Consider the following 22,720-nt stretch of genomic DNA (forward strand, 5'->3'; position numbering starts at 1 on the left):
TCCTGGCTTCCCAGGCATCCTCTGGTTCCATCCAGCCAGGTTCAGAAGTCAATTGGGCAATCATGGCCTCTATCTGACTTATACTGCGAGACCTGATAATGCAATACTGGTCAATAGAAGAACCCAGACTTGAGATCACAACTTGTGATGTTCTGCTCTATCCTGGAAAATTGCGTGTCATGATCCCTAAACTCCTAAGTGGCTGGTTTATGCTTTAAATGCATTGTGCTAGCTTTTTAAACAAGCACGGGTTCCTAGAGTGGATTTAAACTTTAAAGAATACCATGTCACATAATGTCTGTATTGTAAAAATAATTTCTCCAAAGATGAAGTTGAAATGTGTAATTTAGATTATTAGAGATCTAATTTAGATTATTAAATATTAATGTCTAATTTAGGTTATTAGATTGATTCAAAGTATTCCCCAGGGAAGAATTACAGTCTGGTTTTCAGAGTAACTTTTAAAAACTTGGATTAAGTTCAATAGGGAATCAGAAGATAAAAACATACATGGAATCATTTCATTTCGGGCAGGTTACATGTGGAACCCTACTTCGGGTGTCCATTTTATTCCACATTATACTGTCTCTATACTCTGTTTGATCCGAAGTCATCACATTTATTGTCTTGCTTGGGAATGATTCACTGGGGGGGAAAACACAGGAGTTGCCTATTTCTGCTCAGCCAGCCTCACTCTCATAGCATGGAAGCCCTTCCATGAGAAGCCATAGCACCAATGTCCGGGAAAAAGTGCTGAGCCCCAGGTCTCCTGATGCGAAGGCAAATCCGGCTTCCCCCTCTCAGGAAGGCAGCAAGGTGACTGCTCTGCCCTTACATAGCCTGGCTCAGAGAAGAAACTGGCCTGACAGTGTTCTCTCTCCTATGTAGGACATGAAGCACTATTGATCTTCTTTGTCCTTTGGCTTAATAAAAACAACCTCACCTGTGTGATACGTATTATAATATGGGGCTTTTCCTCTGTGCTCCTTCTGGTTACAAGATGAACATTATTTCATCACACAAAAAGAAATCTATATTTGACTTCCACTCTGGATAGCCAGTTTAGTCACTTAAAATGAGCCAGTTGTCACCATCATAGTTGTTTTTGACATATCCTAGGTCAACAGAAGTGTATTATTGAATATTGCAAAATATTTGGGGAAGTTTCTTTTGGTTCTTGGTCACCTTTTGGCTCGTGGCCTCCTAGGAGAAGGCAGGGATACCAGATTGCTGCTCTCATGAGCTGTGGTTTCTGGTTCTCTTACCTCAGAAGCAGCCTCGGCTTTGGGCACAACCAAGGTGATTGGCATGGAGCTAGACCAGTGGTTCTCAACCTTCCTAATGCCGCGACCCTTTAATACAGTTCCTCATGTTGTGGTGACCCCCAACCATAAAATTATTTTCGTTGCTACTTCATAACTGTAATTTTGCTACTGTTATGAATTGTAATGTAAATATCTGATATGCAGGATGTATTTTCATTGTTACAAGTTGAACATAATTAAAGCATAGTGATTAATCACAAAAACAATATGTAATTATATATGTGTTTTCCGATGGTCTTAGGCGACCCCTGTGAAAGGGTCGTTCGACCCCCAGAGGGGTCGCAATCCAAGGTTGAGAACCGCTGAGCTAGACAGAGGTGCTCGCAAGCTTGTGTGCAGACTGATTTTCTCTTGATTTCTTTTAACTTTATGGCTTGGCTGTGAAAAGCTCAATTTAAGAAAAAAATTCATTTCACAAACCAGATTTATGCTTTCATGTAATGCAGTAAGAACCGAAAAGTGTGCAGAGAAAGGGGGCTTTTCCTGTTGTGCCTGGTGTTTGGCACAGGTGTATCCTCACCTGTTTTGCGTGTTGGGTACGTGTGCAGTGATTACATGAAGAGAATGTGATGTAAGGTGCTTTGATCAGTGCTTAGCACAGGGTAAGTGCTCAAAAGCAGCAGTGTTTTTGTTATTAGTGGTTCTGGAGGTGTTTAATTGCCTGGCAGTTTTAATAGAAAGCGATTGTAGAAGACTGCTCATGCCCATAAATCCTTCCAGAGAGAACAGCTCTGAAACTCCATCTTCACGGCTCCTTGTTCTCCAGAAACATCACGCCTAGGATGCTGTCTTCTGGAAATCTCATCTCTGCTCGAAGCACAGCCTTGTCCCAACTCTAGGTGGTCTGAACTCGGGAATTCCTTCCATGCCTGTAATTGCAAATAGTTTGTGGCACCTAATTTGACTTAACTTTATTTGTGTATATTTTGGCTCCCATTTGTTCTTCCATATTTTTTTTTCAACGAATACATTACTTATTGAGCATTTACCATATGTCAGCCCTTGGGCATTCGCTATTGAATCAGACACACCTGGGACCCGCTGGCCCTCAGGGAGATAGATTGTAAATTCCTGATGATCAGGATCTTCTACTTTTTCTTGTCGCTGAGAGTCTGGCATGAAATACGGCGCTTTCGTTGTTATACTCACATTCCTCCTGTTTGTTCCCCTGTTGCCTTAGAAACAGCGAGGGTTCCTGGGAGGGAAGAAAGTGGCTGCAGGGGCTCGAAGGCATATAGTGGTGACGTGTACAAGAAATCTGTGATTCAGGCTCAAACTCAGCCTCGCCCTTTGTCTATGGGGAAACCATAACCTCATCAATTAAAGCCACTGCTATGCTGACCAGTTTATATATATACATGCTTACAAAGCAAACCTCTAAAGCACTCAATTATTGGGTCTTTTTCTATGGATTTGCATAAAGAAGCAATAATATTTTTAAGGAACATTTGAAACAATTACTTTTTCAGGGGAAAGGGTAACATTCTTGCTTTACTTTTTGCTACAATATATTCTGAAAAGTGAACGGACTCTTTTCAAGAATTAGAAATAGTGAGTTTTATCGAGATTTACTTTCCCTGAGCATATTAGGTGTGCTTATTGAAATCTGAGGTTCTTCCCCTTCCCTTTATGGGTTATGGCTCCCCCATCACTGGCTGTTACCGCTTTTCATGGGGGTCTAGAACGTGAAGATCTTTGTTGGCACATCAGCCCATGTGTCACGTCTTCTAGGCCTCACCCATCAGCACCAGCAAAAGCTGTAACTCCGAGTTGGTGAGTGAAGAGAGAGTCATGAGGAGTTACTTACATGGGTGGGAGGACATCTCCGATGAGTCCTTGGTTAAGCAAGAAGAAAATGTATCTCATGAAGGAAACAAGATCTTGGGAGCATTTTGAATGAAGGAAGAGCTCAGTGAGCCAAACCTTAGACATAGGGTGTGATGTGGGAGAGTTCTAAGATATGCAGAGATGATATACAGCTTGCGGGGGTGGGGGAGCTGATGCATATTTTGAAAAGAATTGACTGGATGGACAAGAAAATGGGTCCATCTGGCTGCTAAGGATGCTGATGTCTGAGGCCCGGGCAAGGCCCGGGGGCACTGGTCCAGGGTGAAAACTGATGGGTGTGAAGATCAAGGCTGTGAGAGGAGGCAGGATACCGATATCCTGGTGCGGGCCATGGCTGTGATTTATGAATACTTCTAACAACAGCCTACATGTGGTGGTCGCTCTGTGTCAGCTACTAAAAGAGAAGATTTAGGGTAGAAAATATTTGACATGAGGTGGGAACCCCAGGCAGGAATTGGCCTCTGGTTCTTGGTTGCAGTGAAGGTTTCCTAAGAAGGTTAAGGAATAAAACTGAGAAAAGGGATGAGTCAGGCAGGTGAGTGAGATAAGGCTCACACGATTTCATGGGTAGTGATTGCCAGGCCTCCTGCCCCCACTTCTTGACTACAGGGACATATCAGAAGCACGTAAGGGGCAGGGGTAGAGACTAAAAAGGCTCTTCCACAGACATTCTGATTCCATCCCTCCACCAGAACCTAGAGTCTTTGTTTTCTTACTCACAAAGATGGACTTGCCTAGAGAGACCACACTGGCGCTCAGGAGGTTGAGGGAGTACCCAGGAGTCCTTCAGTCCTTTGGAGTTGAATTTCTAAACCATCTCCCCAGGAAACTGGAAAAATGGTCAAGACAATCAAAGAGAGACCCTTACTAACTGGTAATCTTCATTTGTCCAAAGTTCTAGAGAATTCTTCAAGTATGCACACATGTTTGTATGAAATTCGTCATTGTTATGAAAAATATTCATTCTGATATTATGTTAGGTGATTTTTGCTCTCCTTCCCTTCCTCCCTTCCTTTCATTCTTTCTTTCTTTTTCTTTTTGTTAATGAATAAATGTCATATGTCCTGGCTATAAAAGCTTAATAACAAAAATAAAGTGTGTGTAGGGGGGACTCCTCTCTCTTTGGGATTGTAAAGTAGCGTTTCCAAGGAAAATGACAAACCACTGTCGGCAACATGCATTTTTCCTGCCATAAAAACTATTGGATTTTAATATAAATCCAATAATGTAATTTCTGTTATGTTCTGTGATGCTTCATAACCACCCTCATGCAATTTTCAGAAAATTAATACCATTCATTAGCATAAATCATAACCTGTTTCCTCAGTACGATTTGACATTGGGGGTGCCTCACCATCCTGGCTTTCTCTCTCAGTGAATTACAACCCATTAATTGTTATGGCTGGTGGGCTTCCCTGCTTAAATAAAGGGTCGGATTGGCGGGATTCAGACATGACGCTTTGTTCTCGGGCTTTAATATTTTAATGAGCCTGAAGGCTTGGCTGCATACAGAGGAAAGAGCTGGGATTTCTAAGTGTGTTGTTGGTGTTAGCACTTGTAGAAGGATGTTCATTAGGAAGCTCTTGTTTCAGTTTCTCAGAGAAACTCCCCATTAAGAACGATCTTTCAGCAGCATGGCTAGCAAGAAAGAGATAGGGGAGGGGGGGAAAGCTTTTAGCTGTAAGCATTAAGGGGATATTGTATCAGTTGTCTTAGTTCTAAAGATTTGCTTCTGAGAATTAATTGGAGCAAATACATCTCCAGGGAAGGGAAGAAAGGGTTGGTGGAGCAAGGACAGTAGCTGCTGTCCTTGCAAGTCAGGGACTCTTCATCTTGCAGCTGAATCAATACTACAACTAATTATTTCTAGTTATCTTTTATGGGTTTGTAAGACATTTCTTTTGTTCACTGTAATAAAAAACCCATTGTTTGATCAGTGACTGACTAATTATGATAAGTAATTTGAAGCATTCTTGATGAAACTTGTCTGTTAATTAACATCAACAGCCAATGGAAACTAACAAGACAACAAAGTATTAGTGCACCCACTGTTCCCTGGCGCTGATGCCATCTTTCTGTGGCATGCCCAATAAACGAAAGCTGCCAATGGTTAAAAAATAACAAACAGGTGGGGAGGGCTGACTCACCAGCAGGAAAAGTTACTGTAAAGTTACACAAAGGAGTACTGAGCTAGTAAAGCGAGGGGGTAGTAAAGAAACGCCAGCAGGCTGATTGGTCCTGTTGTGCAGGGCAGCGATTTTCAGCCAGTGTGTCAAAAGAGGCACACGGATGTGCCACAAGAATTAAAAACATAAAAAGAAAACATGCAGTGCCTGACTATTTAGTCAGAGGCACTGACCACTTTTCCCTTGAATTATCAGGTAAAAAATGACAATAGCCAACACACAATAGCCGTCCGTGTGAATGAATCAAAATTATGCCTTTTTGGGGTCAGATCGGCAAAAAATATATTTTTTTGGTGTGACACAGAATTTTAGTAATTAGTTTGTGTGTGCCATGAGATGGAAAAGGTTGAAAATTGCTGGTGTCGAGTAAGGAGAGTGGTTCTTTCTTTTCTCTAAAGTTTAATCCCTAAATACATTCATCCCATGCTGATCTGAACTAAGATACTTTTGGCAAATAAAAGTTTGGATTTATAAAATTGTAATTTGGAGTGATTGGCGTCGTCTGGCTATTTTGTGATAATTATTAATACTGTTAACTTTTGTCAACTCAATTTTTTTTTATTTTTATGCTTTTAGATTTCTACCTGGACAAGGACTGGTACTATACCCACAGATAGGAGACAAATTGGATATTATTTGCCCCAAAATGGACTCTAAAACTATTGGCCAGTATGAATATTATAAAGTTTATATGGTTGATAAAGACCAAGCAGAAAGATGCACTATTAAAAAGGAAAATACCCCTCTCCTCAACTGTGCCAGACCAGACCAAGATGTAAAATTCACTATCAAGTTTCAAGAATTCAGCCCTAACCTTTGGGGTCTAGAATTTCAGAAGAACAAAGATTATTACATTATATGTAAGTATAATTCTATTTATTTATTTATAGAAATTAGGATAAGCTAAATAGGTTTGTATCTAGTTTTGCTTCCTTAAAAGTATTATTGTGGCAAATATTTGGTGATAATCCATTTTTGGGAAAGAAACTTTAATTGAACGTGGGACCCTATACTAATAGTACTCATTAAATATAAATACCTAAAGAGAAAAAAAACATCCTAGAGTTTTTATAGCATTGAAATAAATGAATATATATATGAATATACTCAGCATCTCTACTAACAAAAGCATTTTTAAGGACCATTGGTGAGATTTTGCTGGGTAACTCTTGTGCTGTGACATTTCTCTTCATGCATTCATCCATCTATCCATTCACTCATTCATTTATATTTCCTCTGTGCCAGAAACGGTACCTAAGTACTATGGATTCAACAGTAATAAGGGTATAAAAGTACCTTTTCCGCATGAAGGCATCAGTGAGATGGAGCATATAGGTTCGAAGGATGGGTGTTACAAACCACAGTTGTACATGGGCACGTCAAAACCAGATTTAGAAGAATAAGATAAAAGTTGGAGTTGCTCAACCAATTACTTTTTAAAAATCTATCTAGCAATTTGATACATTGCGTCAGGAACAGATATTATGTACCCTTTGAGTCATATCTGAACCATTGTCCTCTCATAAGGCTGTGAAGTCACATGGTGCACCCCCTGGAGCACATGCCTACTCAGTGCAAATCCCATCCTCGCACAAAGCCAGGGTCGTTCTAGGGCTAGGGTTTTGTCAGTGCAGTCTGGGTGACTGAGACAGCTCTTCACGTCACTAAAGCAATGAAGTATTTTTTTCTTAATTTCTTTTGTTTAAATTTTGCTCACTTACCTGTGACCATAGTCTTCAGTTCCTTAGGGAACACTGAACTGCTGTCCATTGGCTGCACCCTCCCATCTCTGGGTGACCAGGTTAAAACTCTGCTTTCTCAGCCTATTAGCTGCTCTTTTTTAAAGCTCAGGATCAATAATTCACTGGATAGTGACTTAGTGCTCAATAACATATTATTTTTACTACATTAGCAATGAAAACAAAAGTGGTCACAGCCGTCCAATTCTCTTGTTGTCCTTTGCTGTAAACCTTAAATGCCACAGAGACTGAAACCCTATGTGTAGGTGAACCTGATACACAGAGAGTGGCTGAGCAAGAATAAGTAACAACAACAACAACAACACACAAAAAGGAAAAGTGGCAAATTATATAAAGAAATAATTATTGTAAAATGAAAATGGAAGCATTCTAAGGGATGAAACAAGTAGATTGGGTGGTAAAGTGTACAAAATAATAGAGAAATCTTTGAGAATCTAAAATAGTTATTAGGTAAAAATAAATGGAAACTTTAAGCTTTTGGAAGCCTAGTGGCTTTTTTTTTTTTTAAAGACAATTTAAGTAAGACTTTACCAAGGACACTAATGTTTAGCATACCATTTATAGGGAACTGGAAGTGACTTTAGATAAATTCATTAAGAAGGTCAGTTCCCCTCAGTAGGGTGGAAGAAAGAAAGAATATGGAGGTGGCGGGGATGCCTGAAGAGCGGATGCCGTAGAGTATCAGATGTGCCTGTGGTGTTAGATGTATGTCATTAGAGCTGTACCTGCAGCCCAAGCCCATGCAGACCAGTCAACAGACCCAGATTCTCTCCTCCGTGTACTTTAGTTTATGACTTCCTGAAGACGGCTTTTCATTTCTAAGTTCCCAGTGAGTGCAAGTGGGATTTCAGCAAGCATGGGGCTCGTCTTTAGTCTGAATATGCAGGAAATAAATATAAATACTAAATAAGCAACATCTTTTTGTTTAATGTAGTGAGCATTTAATAATAAATGACTTACCAACACATGATAGGTTTGTGTTTAGAACCACGGTTTACTTTGTAATTAATTATAATACTAATCTACACAATGATGACATCTCTTATTTTTCTTTCCCGAAAAACTCATTATTAAATTCATTGCAGGTAGCTGAGCTCTGCTGGCCCCCAGAACTCTCGTAGAGTTCTGATTTACAGTGCAAAAGCCTGGGGTAAAGGAATTGTTCTTAAAATAGAGTTGAGCATTTCAAGGTTGAAACAATGAGAGGCGGTTTGAATGCTGCTGGTTGGGTGATTGTCTCGGGGCTGGGTGAGGGGCCCAGAGCTCAGAAGTGTGCCGGGAAGTCCACGCAGGCTTTCTGCAGAGAGTTGAAAGGCTTCCGCCATGTCACAGACATAGGAAGACCTTTCAGAAGTTGGGAAAGTGCAGAAACCGATTTCTCACCCAGCCTATAGCAAAGCTCACTGATACACAGCTTTCCCTGGGAAAGAGACTAATGATGAGAAGAACACATTTTAAAATAGTTTAAAAAGTTAATGTTAACTTTTTTTGCTTCTTCAAGAATCCCAAGGCACCAAAACAATTAAGAGATTTTAAAAAGTGACTACTTTTCACATCAATCTTTTAACAATGTATATGTAAATAAACATATATATATATTGATTGATTTCAGAGAGGAAGGGAGAGGGAGAGATAGAAACATTAATGATGAGAGAGTCATTCATTGGCTGCCTCCTGCACAACCCCACTGGGGATGGAGCCAGCAACCCAGGAATGTGCCCCAACCACCGAGAATCGAACCTTAACCTGGTTCATAGGTCAATGCTCAACCACTGAGCCACGCCAGTTGGGCACACATCAAACAATCTTAATCTCTCTCTCTCTCTCTCTCTCTCTCTCTCGTCACATTCTATTTAAAATAGTACTATACTAGGTAGTATAAGAAAAAAACCTAAAATTTACAAGTATATGTTTAACACTTCAAATCATCGATTCATTTTGAGATAGTCAATAAATAATACTGGTGTCTTTGAGTTGCTACAATATATGCTGCATATGCTTAATTTCAGATCTTAGTGTCTACTTAGCACCTTCATAACTAAGAAAATCATCAATATGATTTTCATCATCAGTATTAAAATCATCAATATTGTGTGCTGCTTTCTTTCCATGGCGAGAAAGAAGAGAATTGATAGTTAGGAGTAGTACTGCATTACCCTGCAGGGGAACAGTCCAAATTGCTAATGGACTGAATTGGTGCCCTAGATTTCCTGATTCCAGAGCACTGGGCCCAGGGATGTGGGTTCTAGTCCTGCTGCCTGAGCTTAATAAGAAAGTAGTTTTATTTCTTTGAATTTTAATTTCTTCTCTAGAAACTGCTGTTGTTGTTGTAGTTCTGGCTGGTGATGGAAGTCTCCAGTTCCCAACTATGATTGTACATACACATCCAATATAGGATCTCTTGTTAGTGTAGCTTTTCTCCCGTTGAAATAGACAGGATCTGCTGTAAATTATTTAAAGATGTTTAATTTGACTTGTAGTATTACCATATTTAAAATACAGGCATCATACTTTTGAGTTTGAGAAGTAAATATTAATTTTTAATTGGAAGTATATTTTAAGCCTACTGAGTATATACTCATCACATGACAAAATGCTATGAATCCTCATTAAATCTCATAGTTGGTTATTTGCTTTGACATGTGGCAAAATGATATATGCAGGTTTTCTGAATGTTTAGAATTGACTTTTTCAAGTGACCTATTTTTGTAATTAGCCTCAGGCCTAATTTGCATAATAAAATCTCTTAATCTTAAATGATCCAAAGGTAGGGATGTTAAGGTCATTTGGTCTGAAAAAGCCCCATTTTATACTGCATTCAGATTCTTAATTACCTTAAAATCATAGTAAGCATTTTACATAACCTATAGTTACTTTTATTATGTCCTTAAAATTTAAAAAGAGCTTATGAAATAACTATCTCTGAAGTTGCCTGTTGTCAAGGGCAGTTCTTAGTAAACGCTTCAGTTAATACTAGGAAAGCATTTCTAACTGTTCTCAGCCTTCATATTTGTGTCTTAAAGTTTTCTTATAGACACTCTTGGTGCTTGGTTTGAATTTCTTTTTAGAGGTGATAGAGTTGAATGAGTCAACAATTTTGGTGTGTTGACCCTTTGCAACATCCAACATTATGAAGGTTCTGTGGGTTAGTTAACCAGCCTTCGCTTAAAATCTTGCAAAATAGCCACGAAGAGGTTTTCATCACAGGACAAAATGATGTGAGTCAGAAGATAGACAAAAATGAGTGTCATTGGATGAATACTGTGTCAGGAAACAGTGGCCAGGACAGAGGTGCTAATAAAAGAACACTACATGCTCAGAGCACCTTCCAGTTTAGCTTATGTGGCTTTTATGTTATTTTACTTCAAATCTGTAGCCAAGACATGGATTTGTGGGAAATTGTCTGATTGTTTCCATTAAAAGTTGTTCTCGAAGGTACACCCTGCCATTCTTCCGAAAGCCATCCCTCACTTTCCTTGCCTTGGGAAACTCTTCCCTGAGAAACACTGGATGAGTTAGAATGAGTCACCATTCTTTGGCCCTTTATTGGCTTAGTTCTCCAAAGCATTTTTTTTTTTTATCAGAGCATATAAAATGGGAAGGCTCCACAGTCAGCTATGCTATTTTTAGGCATAAACTCCACTGCTGAGCAAAATTGCAAAATAAATTAAAACACTTGCACACAAATATCATGAAACACTATTTTTAAAGAATCAAAACAGAAGAACAGATTTCATTTCTGTATTTTTGTTGAATGTGTCTATATATTTGTTTTTTTATTTCCTTGTATTTGGGGAGTAGATGGGGCAAATGGCACTAAAATATACTGAATGTACTGTATTTTCCCCAGGAAAATAGTTAAAAATAGTTATGGGAGCTTTCAAATATTCTTTTACACCTAGCTTTTTTGAAGAATGTATAAGAACTAGAGGCCCGGTGCACAAAATTTATGCCCTCAGGGGGCAGGGGCAAGGAGAGTCCCCTCAGCCCGGCCTGAGCCTTCTCGAAATTCAGGAGCCCTTGGGGCATGTCCGACTGACGGCTTAGGCCCCGCTCCCCAGGCCTAATCCTAAGCCACATTCTTAGCACTGCTTTGGCAGGAGAGGCTCCCACCACCGCCGCTGCACTTGCCAGCCCTGAGCCTGGCTTCTGGCTGAGCAGTGCTCCCCCTATGAGAGCGCACTGACCATCAGGTGGCAGCTCCTGCATTGAGTGTCTGCCCCCTGGTGGTCAGTGCATGCCATAGCGACCAGTTGTTCTGCCGTTCGGTCAATTTTCATATTAGCCTTTTATTATATAGGATGTGTGGTGTCTGTGAAGTGATTATATGCTTTCGTTGGTTAATTATTTATATGATAAATGTAATAAAAGCTACATTTCCATCAAGTTTAGTGATATGGCTACATCAGCCTATCACTTATGTCCTCTGACTTTGGGGTGAGGATTTATGTTTGATGCCTTGCATATAATTGCTGAATTCAAGCATGTTAACACCTTTTTATTTTTAACCTATAACTGTCATCTTTGTGATAGGATGTTCATCAGAATCTTGGTGTTTGGGGGAATCACATACACACGATTAACATAGCAGTTGAGAGTCTGGATGTGCACAGACCTGACTTCTTGAATGCCCCTCAACAAGTAACTTAACCAATCTCTGCCTCAACTCTTCATCTGTAAATTGGGGGTAACAGTACCTGCCTTCTCGGGATGATGTGTGTTTAAATGGGGGGTAATATGTGTAAAGTGCTTACCTCCGTGGTTGGCACCAAACGCGGATGGCTAAGGGTCTCTTTGGCATGGGGGAGGTTGTATGAAGCAGAAGACCAGACAAACCGACTAGTATGCTTTCCTGCAAGCTAAGGGCGGGGAAGATGCGCTCAGAAAGTATCATTTATTTGAAAGCCATCCATACAATGAAACTCCAGAAAGTTTACAAGTTTCAGGAATGCTGCATAGCTTAATTATAAGATCTTCCCTCTCTGCCTTCCTAGAGTGTTATAAAAGTTCCTTTGTCCTGGGCTTCCCTTGCCAGGAAACATGCATTTATGTATGTTTTAGTTGGTGGAATGGCCCAGGCATGGTAGCATATCCTCTGTAAGACCCAAAGGAGATGCACCGGGAGGACTCTTCCAATTGCCTAATCATTTTCCCCACTTGCCTTTAACCATTTGCCAGGCGTTTTCTCAGTTCCCTGTTCCACAAAGGCAATGCTGTGTTTTTATTGGTAATTTTAGCAGCATCCTAATGTAGTATAGAGGTTCTTCTAGAAAAGAAATGTGTCAGAGTTGCCTTGTCACCGAGACTAGCTGGGAAAGTACATCATTTCATTAGTCTGATAATGAGAAGCTTGTTTTTATTATTTTTTAACATAATGTGAAATCCTTTTCTGCCTGCAGTGAAGGCTCTCCCAGAGTATCTCAGGAAGACTCCTTGGTGAATTTAGTATGAATAGAGCCTCAGTTCTTTGCACTTAGGGAGTGAAGCCTGGGATTCTGCTTAACTGGAGACTGTGCTGAGACGTAGGGTGCATGGGTCTGATGGAGTCGTGGCCATTGGGATATTCATCCCAGCTCACTCAGGGTTTAGGCGGGGAAGGCTGTGGTAGAGTGAGATTGTTCATGGTCCATGGCCTCACCAGGCAGTAGGGACAGCTTATCTCATTTAGAGGTAGACAGAGAGAGTCCTGTGAGCACTATTCCTAATTCCCAAACAGCAAACGGAAGAATAAGGTGACCCTGATTCTCAAAGTGATGGGAGAAACCAATGCCTCATGCAGAATAAGAGCAAAGCAAGAGCAGGTGAGAAATGAAGGAGATTAATTAGGGGGGAAAAAGAAATTATTTAGGAATTGCTCAGAATAAAACCGCCTTTACTATTTCATAAAATACATCTTAATATCTGTAGCACCTGTATTTATAGCTTTTTAAAGGTTCACTTAGACTTTTTAAATAATTGAACAATACCAGAGACTTAGTACAAGCATGAGAGGGAACAAGTTTCTTTCTTAATAGCCTTTAAATATTCATCATGATGATCCAAATTGAAAGCAAAATAAAGAAGGTTAGGAAATAGCCAGGAGGCATAGACAGACACACAAAAAAGATTACTTTGAAAAAAACTGATTTATATTGTCCTTAAGAGTCGCACATTTGTTCCTAACATTCTGAAGTCTCAGGCTGGGTGTTTGCTCACTCGGGGGGAGGTGTTGCGGCCTCACAGACTCTGTCCCTTTGAAGTCTTGAAACACAGGTGACGGAGAAATTTTTATCACTGAGAGAAAACCGAAACTTCGAAAGTGTGAGTTGTTTAATACAGTTCACACAGCCGTGAAATGTCAGAGCCAAAACTCAAACCAGACCCTTAGACCAATGTCACTTATGTGACAGTGCCCCCTGCGTCACTAAGCATATGAATGTATACACAGTGAGAGGGACGTTAGTATTTGCATATATCACATCACAAACATAGTGCAGGAAAGAGTATATGTCTATACACTCATAACACATCCATAGCAATAGCAAAGACCCTCGCGTGATAGGGATACCCAATGGACTCTATGCTTCTATCAAACATGTTGGGCCTGATGCCCTGCCCTACATTGTGGAGCTAACTTCAATAATAACTAATTGCAATCATATGCCCCAAAGTTGAATGAAGAAGAGAGAGCCATTGGGTCAAGGTGGTTGTAATAGCAATTTGTCAGATCTTCTGAATTTTCTTTTCTTTTTAGATCTACTACCTATCAATTCAGTTTCTTCAATAAGACTATGCTACTTTTTTTTTTTAATGTGACCAAGCACTTTAAGGCCCTCAATAGAAAGTTGCTAAATAGGGAAATTATACAATAAAAATCTCTCAGAGTAAAGGGATTAAGAAACTAGGTACAGGTGCTGCAATTTGTATGAATGAATGGATGGATGGATGGATGGATGGATGGATGGATGGATGGATTGGCAGAACCTCTGTCAGTTGCATAATTGATCACTTGGCAGAGGAACCCGGCTGTGTGTTGCTAAAAGACAGCTGTGCTTAGCAAGTGGTTCTTTGCATTAGTGAGGTAGCCTTGTTTCATTGTCCCTGATATTAAACCAGGAGATGAAGGTATTCCTTTATCGAAGCAAACGTGTGGAAAATTGCTCTGGATTCTTAGAGCACAGAGCATGTTGCCCTGAACAAAATAAGGTTCATGTGTAGGGCAGATTCAGACAGGGCCCTTTATTGGGGTTACCACTGGTGTCTAGATGGTCAACGCAAATAAAATCATGTCCATCTAAACTATTATGCCATGAGAGTGGCACATTTTCTCATCTGCAGTGTTGTATTCTCAACTGTCAGCAAACATTAATTCAGTCACTGGTGACGTCCCAGCTCCCAGCGCTGTGCTCGGCCTCAGATGGATGTTTTCCACTTCAGTGCTGGGGTCTGGCGATTACGGGGTCATTAATATCATTGCCTGCAATTAGTGACCGTAGAATGAGCAAGAGGTTTGTGGGATGTGCACCCCTCCCCACCAGGAACTTTTTACTCTGGCCCTTTGCTATCTAGACATTTCTATAGTTCCACAAAGATATGTTAGTGATTAAGACTGTTAAAAACTCAGGAGTGAGCAATGGAGTGTGTGCTAGAAAGAATCACTCACTCAAACACGTGCTTCTTCATGTGTCAGAATATTTTCATTGGATAGTATCAGTATCTTTTGACCGGAAAGTTTCATTTTTAAAAATCTGAATACTTAAATTAAACTAATATAGACAATAGGGAATTATGTTTTATCTTTAGAACTCTTACATCATTCTCTCTTTTTTTTTTAAATGTGAGTGTGGTTATTATATTGAAATAGTCATCTGGGCACCTATTTTTAAAACACAATTCGTCTTTTTTAGTAGGTTTTGGCCCATGGTAAGGTTCACTTTTATGGATAAAAGTAATTATCCTTTTATTGTTGATTATCACATTCTCATGATGTTAATTTTGTCTGAATCACTGTGATGATAAGACAAACTCCCCTAAAGCATGTTAGATAAAAAGCGCTTTTTTTTTTTATGGACTCATGTTGAATTTTTTTTTTTTTTTTACCTAATGAGAGATTCCACCTGCATAAAATCATTATCATTTTTTAGCAATAAAATCTTAGACTTAGCAAGGGATTTTTTTTCTCAGCAGAATTCATTAAAAATCAAGACAACATGTATTGCAAGCAATATTTTAAGGGGAAATAAAGTAAACCAGTCAGAAATGATCTCATGTGTTTAATCAGGCCTCTCGTAAAAAAGTGGGAGGACATATAATTTATTGCCAAGACTATTTGATCTTTCTCACAAAAGTGTTAATACTTGGTGGGTATTTTCTTCAGTGATATATACCCCTGAGGTGTGCATACACTTACATTCACACACATACACATACACACACATTCTCTACTTCTCTTCCCATCTTTTTCACTTGGATGGCATGTAATCAGTGACTTTTCAGGACTATTTATCGAAGATAACTGTGGGTCTTCGCATCTTCAATGGTCCTCACTTGATCTTTGTATACAGTTTTTAATAGTGAAAAGATTGTATGAGTATCCTGGACAGTGTGGCTCAGTTGGCTGGAGCATCATCCCATACACCTAAGGGTCCCAGGTTCAATTCCTGGTCAGGGAACATACCTAGGCTGTGGGTTCGGCCTGGTTGGGACACATACAAGGGGCAACTAATTGATGTTTCTCCCTCACATTGATGCCTCCCTCTCTCTTGTTCTCCCTTCCACTCTCTAAACTCAATAAACATATCCTTGATGAGGATAAAAATTTTTTATGAGCAAGCTATGACAGAATTTCTTATGTTCTAAATGTGGTATTTATTACTTTATATTGTTACTATTCTCTCAGTAGGTTGACCCTCAATGTCCAAGTCTCATCTGATGTATGAGATATGAGCTATAATAATATCTATCATATTGGTACCTTTGGACTTACCATTGGTGTCTAGATTGTCAAAGCAAATAAAATCATGTCCATCTAAACTATTATGCCACGAGAGGGGCACATTTTCTCATCTACAATGTCTTGTCTCCTGTCTTCCCAAAAAAGTAATGTAAAATGGCAAAGTAATATATGTCATTAAATCTTTCAGTGAACTCAAAAAGACAGTTTACTAAGCTGTTTTAAGGCTGTTACATTTTATAAAACTCTTTTTTCTGAGCTGTCAATATAACATCCTAATCCTATCATTCATGATGAACATTTGAAATTGTGGAAATAAAATTATACCATTTTATTAAGACCATCCACTTATACTCAATACCTGGTATCTCTATTCATATTTTAATGCTAGAATCCAAGAGGGAAGGTCTAAATTGTGACTTTATTTTTAAATTCATTTTTCCAAATCGTTCTGTCTAGTGGAGAAACATAAGTAATTGTGTTGTATGGAAGTCACTGGTGCTGAGACAGTTATTACTTCTTAATGCCTGATTTACTGCTTTAAAATTTCCCAGCACAACCATAGCGATGTGATTCCAATTTAAATGATTCTTCCTCTCACACTGGAACATGGTTTTCTTGGGTGAGAAACACACACACCCTGCCTCACGAGGAGCTTATCCAGTGTTTTAACTGGGAACTATTCCCCACACACTAAAATCAGGTAATCAAATGCCACTGAGCGCTATCTCATCAAGTGGAGAACTTAAAAAAAAAAAAAGAAGCTTTTGTGGGTATACAGTTTCTTTTGAAAATATGTGCCTTTGTATTTTTCTCCTGTGTGAGGCCATTTAAGAAGTATTCATAAAACTTTTACCCTAAGAGCAGGCATTATAGGATAAACTGCCATGTTATTTGAAAGAATGTGGAGCTTTTTTTTTTTTTTTTTAATAATATGCCAAGCAAAAATAACAGGGCTGTTGGAAAGTGGTGGTGTATTCCTCGTTTCTTTCACAGTAAATCAAACAAAGAAAAACACAAAAAGGGGGAGAAGTTAAAAAAAGTGAAAAAGTAATGCCATGGTACCCAAGGCATTAAACTGCCTTCATTTGAGCTATAGAAAATGGGATCTCTGTTTCTTTAGTACATATTTTGAATTTGCATCACACATTTGAATTTGAACTGATGTCGGGGTGTTAAGTAGACAGAGCTTAGCTTCCTGGGTTGTATGTTGGCATTAAGTAATTATATTTTTATCAGCCTCCTTGTTTTTCAACTTACATATCTCATTTCCATTTTTTTTTTCTTTTAGACACTCAGAGTCGTTAGCCCTGGTAGAGGAAAACAGTAGCCTTGTCTCAGTGCCATGTTTATTTTAATGTCTTGGCTTTACTTTCCATATTCCTCACTTGATTCTGCTTCTTTTAGTTCCTATGTTTGCCAGGTAATAGGCTTCTGGTTTTCAGAAGACTGTGTTGAGCTTAAGGAGACTAGTGTGTAGGAAGGCTGGTCTAAGAAATCAAAATTAGCAGGGCCAGCATATGATGACGTGGTAGAAAGGAGAGTAAGGGCAAAGAGGGTGATTTTGAGAATGCTCATAAAATGCTGTTTCATACTCAAATAAGAGTGACTATGTTATGCATAAGCTTTATAGAAAGACAAGGTGTTCATTCTTGCTAGAAAACTGAACTCAGATTTTCCTGACCCTGTATACATATTCTCTCTCTCTCTCTCTCTCTTTGGTGGACTTCTTTGGTGAAATTAATAAACATATTTGCTTTTGAGTGTCCACCCATCTCCCTAACCCACCCAGCCCCATCGCAATAAGCTACATTTTAGAGTAGTTTGAAATATTCTCCGTTGATGATTCATCCTTTCCATTATAACCTAAGAATTTTCCTTCAGAGTGAAGCTATGATTCTGTAGGATTTTTTTTGTGCTGCCCTCATTTCTAACCTTTTTGTGAATGCGACCCATATGTCAGCACCAATCCAGCAGTTGAATTCTCCATCTGATTAACACAACATTATGGATACGATGGACTAAAAAACAGCCAAGATCCAGTGCAGCAACTTAGCCTCCTGGGTGCAGAGCAATAACAGCCTAATGAAGACATGTTTTAAGTGCAATATTACTTCCTCTCCCTGGTCACAGTCTAAAAAACACGGCCAGGAATATTCTTGCCCCTTCAGTCTGCTTTACTCACTGGTGCTCTGTTTTTCTACTCAGATAACCAGTGTACTATTCCCAGTGAGCAGGAACTGCAGATAAGTTCATGTGCAAATTAATGGGAAACCACAGACATTGGCTGTGTAGTTTTAAAATATGAAGAAGACTTTTAGGCAGTGTGAACTCAGGGTACTTTTTTTGCTGAGCAATGATCTCCACCCACTGAAAACCAGGCCCTGGGGGAACAATATAGTGCTTTCAGTATACTCAGTACATGCAATTAGATCCCCGAAGCAAAAGCTTTTAAAAGCAGGCTATAAAATGCCCATGTATTTTTATTAAACCGATTTGCTAACTGCATGGAGAAATTTTTCTAGTAATTTTTAATTTTATAAAGTCTTTTTTTTTTTTTTACCCTGGGCCAAGGAACAAAAATGTCTGGGGCCTAAAAAGCTTAGGTATAACCATGTTATTCTTCTGTCTCTAAATGATTCAGTGCAATTTTATCCATTTAGTAATTCTGATGGTGGTGGGATTAGATCATGCTTGTAGAGAGATACAAAGAAAAACAATGTAGAATGAGGTAACAATTTATTTTTACTTCCTTTATGTTAAAAATTCCCCCAATACATTCCAATCAATAATAAAAATAATTGCAATAAAAATAATTCCATTTCCTCTGAAATGGAAATAGATTTTATTCCCACGCGTAAGCAGTTTCTTGTTGTTTTTCAAAGTCAGCCACTCAACCTTTTAAAGCTTCTTGGTAACTGGCTGTTGCAGGAGAAAGCCGATGATGGGGCTTGTGGCTTTATTTCAGCATTCTCTGCCAGCCAAGGGGCACGCACAATCAGGGCAGGCCACTTGGCTTTGCAATTTCTCAAGGTGGGGGCAGGGAGTCCCCTAGAATGAGAACCACACCCCCTCCCCTCCCCATGAGGAAGTAGTAGAGAGGAAGTAGGTCAATTTGGACTGTGGGATCCAACATAAAATAAGTAGAGGTTACTCTGAATTATTTTATGCTTGCTATAAAGTTTACCTGCTGAAATTTCAGTTGGTAGTAACATCTTAAAGCAGGGTTTTCTGTGACAATTTAGGTCATTCCTAATTTAGGGCAAAAATATTTTCATGGCAGAATATCTAACTGTATTTTAAAAGTTAGCCCCTTTTTTATTTTTTTTTAGTCTTTTTTTTTATTGTCAAGTTTTACATATGTCTCCTTTTCCCCCAATAGTTAGCCCCTTTTTAAATAGCCAAGTGTTCCTGTGCTGTTTTAACATTGGTAATGAATTTTTCAATGTCTTCCAGTAGCTTTTGCAACTTCCAAGTTGACTTAAAGTGGAATGAAGCAGAATGTAGGAGAAAAACTGTTCTCACTCACAGTGTTTTGCCTCTTGGCCAGCTCTCCCCTTCGGCCCCACTCTCCCCACTGACCCCCACCCTCCACCATCAGCAGTAGCTTCAATTGTGTAAGACCTCTGCCAGGGTAGCATCCATGGGTTCCCCTCTCTGCAACAACAGGGCTTAGAGGCTTCTTTCTCCCCAAGGAATACACAAAATTTCAACTGTTCAGGGCACAACCCAGTGTCATTCTCACAGTGTTCTTCCTGCCATCTTATAGTCTGTGGATGCTAAATTATAGATCGCAATTTAATTTGAATACTTTTAGCGTTCTTTATGTTTGGGGGTTATCTGGACCCAAGGGAGCTCTGCACAGAGTCTTTGGTATTGAGGAAAGGCATTGAGCTACAAATAAAATCTAAAGAAAAAATCACTGCAATTATGGGCATCTCTTGTGCTCCCAGGGTGACAGAGTAGAAGTAGTTACCTTGTTTCTACCTCTGCAGATGTCGTTTTTAATTGTATTTGCCAGTGACTCTTCTGCGCCCTGCCTTGTCTTACCCTTTCTGCTGTTCATTTTTTTTCTTTGAGACCTAAATTTTTGACCTTTCCTTCTCAAGATTGAAATAAATCTATATTTTTCCTTTTTTTTTTTCTGCACAGCACCCTTCAGCTCCTATTTTTATCACTTGCCAGCTTAGTGTTAAACAAGAAAAAGTCATTTATCTTTGAGTTTGGGTAAATTAGCCTGTGGGTGCATTTATGTGTGTATGCATTTGAAAACAGAGATTTTACTTGAACTAAGTAAACTCAGCAGCCAGAAAAAAGATATTAGTTTTTTAGTTTCTTTCTGTATGAAAACATATTTTAATTTTTGAGGAAGATCAAATGAGAAAGCTCTATATAATTAAGAAAAAACTATAACACTGCTTTATACTTATCCAAAATTGTGCCTGCTCATAGATATCCATACTGTTCTAGGTCTTTTAAGATAAAAAGGAACTTTGAAATTTAGGCACCGTTTTGGAGAAGGGAAAGGGGAAAGAGAAAAATGAAGAAATGGGGGGGGGGAGATGATTTATTTAGATTCATATTTTTTAGTTTTTAAGTATTTATTTTAGCTTTGCTGCCACACATTTTCTTAACAATCTGCAAGAGGCTACTACCTACTTTCTACCCCCTAAAATTATTATGGCAACTTTTGCCCAGTTTCCCAGGAGAAAATCAGAATCAGCAATAGCAGAAGAGTGAGATATGATTGTGAGACTGAGAACTTTAAGGAAACACTCAGATAAGCAAAGAGATATTTATACATACAAGAGGTGGCCATTGTTTTTAAGGAAAACCATGAAAGTAAAAGTCGATAACTCAAGAATACAGAGACAAGTAAATAAGTGTCTTATTGTCCAGTTCATATAATTATCCATGACACGCATATTTCTATACACGCATCCAGAATTTGTTTGCTGGCCCACCCACCATTTGGAAAACAAACAGCCTATTTAAAAAATGTCTTTTGGGTTTATTTTTATCAGAAGTCTGTCCCCTTTTCTGTGCCTTTAAATATATAATGTTAGTAGAGAAGACTTTCATTATCAAAGTAGAGAATGATTTACATTGCAGAAGTGTATTATGAAACACTTCTGTTCCTTGCCCCTTGAACTGTGGAGGAATGAAATGTCTAGCACTCCCCACCTTCTTTTCTCTTCTGGAACTTGACCTGTAATTTAAATCCTGTTCCTCAGCAAAGTACCTGGCAGCCTATCTTTTTACAGCTTTAGTTACAAAGCAATTCAGAGAACTCACCGTCCTAAAAGGACAGAACAAGAACATGTCCAAATGGAGTAGAGCAGGGATTGTTTAAAAGGAAATTCTGAATGTGGTCAGATGTTCTTGTCCCTCCTCCTTCGGTTCCTCTTGAAATAGAAAGGGAACGAGATAGGTGGCTGCTAGAACCCTCGCCCTCTATCCAGGACCAAACAGAGCAGTGGGTTGTGTGGATCCCCCTCTCTCCATCCAGAGTTGTCCCAAAACAGGGAGCGTGGTTGAATCTTTGACCAAGGTTGACATCAGTTAATAACAACACACTCGTTCTTTGTAGTTGACTACAAAATGAGGGGAGCAAACTTCAGAATTTGAAAAGCTGAATTCTAGGACATATACAGTACTTTTTAAGCTCGAGGAAGGCTGTGGAAAGAAAAAGGGGGTGTGGGAATCTTTTCGTGTTTACAGAACTTGGATGCTTGACAAACAGGGCGCATCAAGCTAATTGTTCTTGAAGCAGGAAATCTGTAGTAGAGGAAGCAGGTGTTGTGTGATGATTACCACGTTTTGAAATTACCGTAGTAACTACTTTGCTCTTTTGAGTCTGACCCCGAAATAGTCAGTAAGCTTTTTTGGAAGATGCTGTGCCTTTTATCTGTGTACTCTTAACTAAACCACTTGGTCATGAAGGAAGGAGAAAGTGCTTAAGTAAATGTGAAATCAGATAGCATACATGCGGCAGTGTTGACAGTATCCATTTTTCTTTCTTTCTTTTTTATTTTTATTTTTGACTTTCAGCATCCCATACTTTCAGAAAACTTATGACTAAGAGTGAATTCTTATTTTTCAAATTGTTTTCAGACATTTCATGTTCATGTAAAGTTGGCTTATTGATTTCCTGATTTTTCTTTATTTTTTTGTTTTGTCCATTTTATTTTCAATCAGCTACATCAAATGGGTCTTTGGAGGGCCTGGATAACCAGGAGGGAGGGGTGTGCCAGACAAGAGCCATGAAGATCCTCATGAAAGTTGGACAAGGTAAAGACCATCTGCTGCTTCATGAAGCCACTGTAATCTGGTTGAGCCCCCCAGCTAGCGTGGCACCAGTATTGCTAACACTCGCCTTCAGTCACTCTTCAGTTTAGTTTTGAAAGCAAACCTTTCTCTGTACCTTGAGCCACTGAGATTTCCTCAAGTTACTGTAACAGATTTCTTTTATTGGAGGGAAAAGTTAAGGTCAGCCAGGTAGAATGTCTATTGCCATATACGTGTATGTATATTTTTCTTCTCAAAAGCAAACCACCTCTATGGTTCAAAATTAAAATATCCAGAAAGAAAACTAAGTTTCTGCTGTTTTGCCCATTTTTGCATCTTGACTACAGAGGACTATTGTTTGTTGAGCCTTTTCACATATAG

At 39.1% G+C, this 22,720-nt stretch overlaps 1 protein-coding gene across 1 annotated transcript in view; it reads left to right on the forward strand.

Moving 5' to 3' along the window:
• The window catches only part of EFNB2 (ephrin B2), a 44,971-nt gene that overhangs the window by 16,614 nt on the left and 5,637 nt on the right, over positions 1 to 22,720 (forward strand). The window contains exons 2-3 of the mRNA XM_006086916.3: positions 5,936 to 6,219; positions 22,250 to 22,342. Of these exons, the coding sequence (XP_006086978.1) occupies positions 5,936 to 6,219; positions 22,250 to 22,342 (377 nt within the window). The remainder of the gene's footprint in view (positions 1 to 5,935; positions 6,220 to 22,249; positions 22,343 to 22,720) is intronic.

The sequence above is a fragment of the Myotis lucifugus genome, unplaced genomic scaffold (genome assembly GCF_000147115.1).
Source record: "Myotis lucifugus unplaced genomic scaffold, Myoluc2.0 scaffold_33, whole genome shotgun sequence".
NCBI lineage: Eukaryota > Metazoa > Chordata > Mammalia > Chiroptera > Vespertilionidae > Myotis > Myotis lucifugus.